Raw genomic sequence first — 6,083 nt, 5'->3', positions numbered from 1 at the left:
TTTTTAAAAATTTTCATATTCTATGCAGGCTTCTCTCAATCTTGTACTGAAATTACTCTTTGAAATTCATTATTAGAAAATAATATTTGGGGTGCCTGGGTGGCTCAGTGGGTTAAGCCGCTGCCTTCGGCTCAGGTCATGATCTCAGGGTCCTGGGATGGAATCGGGCTCTCTGCTCAGCAGGGAGCCTGCTTCCTTCTCTCTCTGCCTGCCTCTCTGCCTACTTGTGATCTCTCTCTCTCTGTCAAATAAATAAATAAATAAAATCTTAAAAAAAAAAAAATTACATTCAGGGGCACCTGGCTGGCTGTTGGTAGAGCATATGACTCTCGATTTCAGGGATTGAGTTTAGGCTCCATAAGCATTTTTAATTACATTCATTAATATTTCCGTGGAACTGATCAGAGATCTAGTAGTAGGATGCTATCAAACCTGGTCTCAGCACCTTTTTCTTTAGGAAGCTCAAGTTTGATCATTGACAGCAAATATTTTTATTTTCCTTGAAATGTCAGGATAACATAGTTGAGAAAAATGTCAATGATTTCCTCAAGTAAAAATAATGTCCCACCAGACCAGTTCAATTTACAAGCCTAAATTACATTTTTCCTCAATGGCCAGTGTACCATCATAGCTTGTACATCTCTGCTTCAAATTCTTCTGAAATGCATTTTCATCACTTAGGATATTTAAAAGATGTATACTCAAGGGTTGAGACTTATTAATAACTTAAATTTTATCAAAGACATTAAAACTTCAAAAAAAAAATCCTGAGAATTTCCAGCAGTAACGAATACAATGATGAATATGACTACCTCAGTTTGAAGGCATTGCCTTGACTGGTGTTATGGTGCTGGCAGTTTTCCCAACCATTGCTTTTTTAACTGCATCTTTTATTGATAGGAAACCATCAAAGAGGCAAGATAAGCACAGATGCTTATTATGTTATGAGAAGCCCAGTCTTCTGAAGTCTTCAGAATACAATTCTTAGACTTGTAATAAAATGCACATAAAAGTTACTATCTTAAGGATTTTTAAATGTACAGGTCAATAGTGTTAAGAATAGCCACACAATAGCAAAACTGTAACTATACTCTCACTGAACTCCCCATTTCTCCCTAGTCCCAGAAATGTATTTTTTAAATTAATAGGAACTGTACATGTAGCACTGAGATTTTATTAAAATAATCTACACTTTTCTAGTAGCCATAAAGTGAAAGCCGCCAAAAACATTTTGCTTTCCATGCTTTCTTGCCATTTCCTGACCCTAGAAAAATATTTGCTCTTCTTCTGAATGTAACCTGAAAATATTTACTCCTGACAGCTTAACTAAAATTTCTCCTTTTTTAAAACACCCTTCTAAGATGTGCATTGTTGTGAGGGTAGAAAATCAAACACGAACCATTATAATTTCATACATATATATTTTAAAAATAAATGTTTATTTCAAGTATGAAAAGTAATGTTTAAACATTATCCAAAAATTATGTCCAGCTTAACAAGTACAAAACAAGACTTCTGACAAAGTTTACAATTAGGTATAAAATACTTAAGAATATACTCTGACATTCACAGTGAGCATTTTAAAAAAATAAGTATTGCTAATAAGCTTTAGAAATAAAAACTTATTTACAGTTCCCAGCTAAAATAAACAAGTACTTAACTGAGAACAGCCCTCCCTCAGGATGGATAATTAGCATTTCAAAATAAACAATGGTAAACTTTGTTCAATAATGTCAAAATTCAATACCTTGCAGTTTCCCTGAAAAATACCATCTATTTCTTATGCCTGGTACCCACAGGTAAGGTCCTCAAGCTGTTTTAATTAAGTAATTTCAATGATATACATAACTTAAGTGGTAACCAAACTCTCTTGAGAGATTTTATCATGGTAATTCTGAGCATTTCCAGCAAAATACCCTGAACAAAAAATGGCAGGAATTTTCTGGTGCCAATTACAGAACCATCAAAAAAATTACCCTCAAAATTATTTTAAAGGACTGCTACCAAGGCTTCTGCTTCTCTTCTCCATATACATCTTTTTGTAGGTTTGAAACATTGCTTTTGAATCTTTTACTGGATTTTGTAGTGTCTCAAATCCATCTGCACTGAAGGTTCTCTTGGAGAGTCTCGAATTAGCCAAAACATTATCTAAGGAAACAGAAATTTTATTTATTACTCAGTATTAGTGACCAATATATAATTAAAACGAAGAGGAAAACCTGCATTCTTCTTTGGGATAAAATATCACTAACAAAGAGTTTGATAAACTGGCTTTTTGGGCAACCTTCTCCGGTCCCCTCTCTCTGCAGAAGCTCTGTACCACATCGTTCAATATACTTTGCTGCCCAAACAAACAAAAACTATGGCTTTTTACCTACAGAATGATAAATTATGCACAAAGGGGATCTTGCCTCTCTTGTGGGGACTATTTTCTACTCTCATCCCATCTTCACAAGCCCAGGGCTATTCTGTTCTACTATCATTTGCACAAAATGTAAGTGTGACCTTTTTAACCACTATCTCAACTAACATCATAAAAAGCATGAACACGAGCCAGTTTCAACCAGTGAATGGGAAAGACAGTATTCTGGCCTTGCTACACTTTACAAGTCTGTCATTTTTGTTTTGTTAGACCATCTCAGCATTGCATTAGCTCATTATCTTTTTGATGGGTTCAGTTTTTCCCAATTCTTGAATTTCTAGATGTTCCTCTATTTCTCAGTCTCCATTCCCTCTATACAGAATTCACATGGTTTTCATTCCTGCTCTAAAAAGTCCATTCCTACTCTAGAAAGACCAATCTTTTCTAGAATACAGTACAATTTTACCTTTTTCTGATGCTCTAGTTCTTTTGGTTCTTTACATGATTCAAAATTCTTGTATGTTCTCAATAGCTTTCTTTTATGATGTCAGTAATACTGATACCCAAGATGGGTCCCTAAATCATTTCCACTGGATTCTCTCAGCTCCTCTTCTCTGAACCTTATCCTGACTTGAGTTTCACAACTTGCTCCATCTATACTCCAATCTTTGCTACCAAATTTAGGTGTACAATTATCTAAAAAGTTTCTTTGCATCTATTTGGGAGTTCATGACAATTGTTTTTTTATCTTTCTTCACATTGGTTCATAGTGTCCACATCTTCATCTTGGTATTTGTTCTTTCACACTTTCCCTGAATCTAATCCAGCTTTTTTGAATTACAGGTGCATTTTATTTGCCTTTACTTTTTAACTGAAATTAAATTGACATACAGTATTATATTAGTTTCAGGTACAACCTGGTGATTTGATCTTACACTTTTGACAGAGCTGTGACTTGTACCTTGGCTTTTCTCTACCGTTTCAGATCTCCTTGAGCTTGTCCGAAAGTCTATTTTTTTTTCATCATGACTCTGGGTATTGTTTATTCTACTTCAGTTTATTGCTCATCCTATCTGTGGATATCTTTTCTAGTCAATCTGTGCAGGCATCTGTGTTTTCAGATTCAGATTTCAATCATGCCTCTCACTTAATCTACGAGGTATTATCTCTATTTCCAAGGATCTTTCTTGCCCAATCTCCATGCCCACTTTCATTTTCTCGTTTTTAAATTCCTGTGTTCCAACTCTGGAAGTCTTTTCTACTCTCAGGACTCTTAAAATTCATTTTCCCCCTTTTCAGCTGTTTTCCTCTTCTGATTAAATGTGCATTTTTTCCTTCTTTGAGTCTTCGATTCTACTCAGTGTTTACCTATATGCACCTTTAATGTATAGATGCAATTTCTAAAAATTATATTTAGGCTCTCTCCTCAATTTCGTCAAACTTCCTCTCCTTTAAGAAATGTGCTTCTTCCAGGGGGAGGGAGGTAGGGAGACGGTGGTGGGGTTATAGACATTGGGGAGGGTATGTGTTATGGGGAGTGCTGTGAAGTCTCAGCACTCACCTGAGAGATTCAGAAACCTGGCAATTCACAGACCTGTACCCCTGGGGCTAATAATGTTTATAAAAAAATAAAAAAAAACTATAAAAAAATAATTGAGAGGAAAAAAAATGTGCTTCTAATTGTTGCTTATGGGGAAATTCTGCTTCCCTCCATCTTCAAGGAATTCTAAACCCCTGTCTTTGCATATTCAATTAACCAAAACAAAGCTAAAACTCCTGAACCCTAGCTTCTAATTCTCAGTGTAAAACCCTAAAAACCAAGTACATTCATTCTACTACTTAAATCAGATGCTGAAAGTTCTGGTTTTTCTGGTTGATCCTCAGCCCAAATCCCTTCCCTGCAAAAATAAATTTTAACTAGTAGGCTCAGTTTTATCATCAAAATAATTCAGATTCCACACTTTTTGAAAAGGGACCAATTTCAAGTGCCCACTCAGTTACTAGTCATGGAATTTCAGTCAAATGATCTAACCTTCCACTGATAAAATGGGGACACCCTGTCTATCTGGATTTGAGAATTAAATGGATTAACTTATAAATCACCCAACCCAGGGGCTGGCAAACAATGACATGGCCTGTAGGCCAAGCCCAGCCTCTAGCCCAGTATGGTTGGAACACAGCCCATACTCTTTCACTTATTATTTTACTGCCATTTTCTCACTAGTGTCAGAGACGAGTATTTAGGAGACCTTATGGTCTGCAAAACCTAGTATTTACGATCTAGTCCTACAGGAAAAAAAGTATGCCAACCTCTTAACTCATGATAAGAAACATCTTTTTATTAACGAGTAACCTCTTCCTTCTCTACAGTAGGACAGAAGCGATGGAAGGGGCGCCTGGGTGGCTCAGTTGTTAAGCATCTGCCTTCCGCTCAGGTTATGATCTCAGGCTCCTGGGATCAAGCCACATATAGGGTTCCCTGCTCAGCAGGAAGCCTGCTTCTCCCTCTCCCACTCCTCCTTCTTGTGTTCCCTCTCTTGCTGTGTCTCTGTCAAACAAATAAAATCTAAAAAAAAGAAAACCAAAAAACAAAAGGGAAGGGAAAATATCTTCCTATTATTCACACAAATATTTAATCACTAAAAATATGGATAAAAAATGAATGTCACAAGTTTCATAACTATAATCCAGCTTCTACATAACCAAGTGCCCAATAAACAAAATAAAAATTTAAATAGATGATGATTTTACCTATTTCTTGGCTGGCTTCTGGCATCCTTTTCTCCTCAGTTACACCTCTTAACCAGTCTTCTTTAGTACTTTTTATTCCTGAAACTAAATATTCATTTTCAGATCTCTAGAAATTGCTATTCATCTTTTAATACTATATTGAAGGAAAATCATGTAAGCATAAAACAGAGATTAAAAGGTATAATATATTCACATATAATCCAAGTCTGAAAGAAGCCTGAAAAAAATGCTCTCTTCCATTTCAAGTGCCTGAGTATCACGTAAATGGAAAAGAAATTGCTTCAAAAGTTTATCTTCATTATGGAATTGTATTTCTCCCTCTTAGGCTGAACATCAACCAATCTCAAGGTACTTAAGGGTTCATGAGACAGAAAAGTCACTCCCATTGCCCCCACCCACTTTTAATGTTCTTGTTACACGTGCCTCAGTTCCCAAAGATCTACTTACATAGCCAAGTGAAATCACCAATACTTTACAAACTGAATTTTATACTGATTTTTATCATACATCCCTAACTCCTTTCAAGAAAAGATACCTTGTATTTATATCGTAATTTTATGTGCCCCAACAGATACCATCTAAACATCACGGGAGAAATTAAGATTGTCATTCAAATCATTTAGTTCTCCAATCTGAATTTCTAAACACAATGTTTTATATGTAATATCCACAACCCCTAAATGTTTCCTTACTATCATAAAAAATTAGTCCCCTGTTTTTTCCTTCCTGACACTACACTGAAAGTTCTATTACTCAGCAGCTAACTGACAGTCATGCTTAACGTTCTGGCTTTGGTAACTTAATACTGGACAATTACTACTTCCACAGTCCTCCCCTTTCAAGATTTTAAGAGAAGACTACATAGTTGCACTTTTTTGTGGTAACACAGTCACCAACTACTTTAAAGTCGATAGTAAGTTGTGCCATTTCCCTATGTATGAGAAGTTTTCACTAATATGTAACAATTATC

At 35.7% G+C, this 6,083-nt stretch overlaps 1 protein-coding gene across 4 annotated transcripts in view; it reads right to left on the bottom strand.

The window, feature by feature from the left end:
* Positions 1-1,418: 1,418 nt before the first annotated feature.
* RESF1 (retroelement silencing factor 1) overlaps positions 1,419-6,083 on the bottom strand; it is a 30,795-nt gene continuing 26,130 nt past the window's right edge. For all 4 annotated transcript variants that reach the window (XM_059402854.1, XM_059402853.1, XM_059402855.1 and 1 more), the window contains 2 exons: positions 5,114-5,197; positions 1,419-2,148 (listed from right to left, as the gene is read on the bottom strand). In XM_059402854.1, coding sequence (XP_059258837.1) covers positions 1,985-2,148; positions 5,114-5,197 — 248 coding nt within the window. In that variant the 3' untranslated portion in view covers positions 1,419-1,984. The remainder of the gene's footprint in view (positions 2,149-5,113; positions 5,198-6,083) is intronic.

Source organism: Mustela nigripes, chromosome 6, assembly GCF_022355385.1.
Source record: "Mustela nigripes isolate SB6536 chromosome 6, MUSNIG.SB6536, whole genome shotgun sequence".
Taxonomy (NCBI): Eukaryota; Metazoa; Chordata; class Mammalia; order Carnivora; family Mustelidae; genus Mustela; species Mustela nigripes.
The sequence above is the reverse complement of the archived record's forward strand: the minus strand, read 5'-3'. Positions and strand labels throughout refer to the sequence as shown.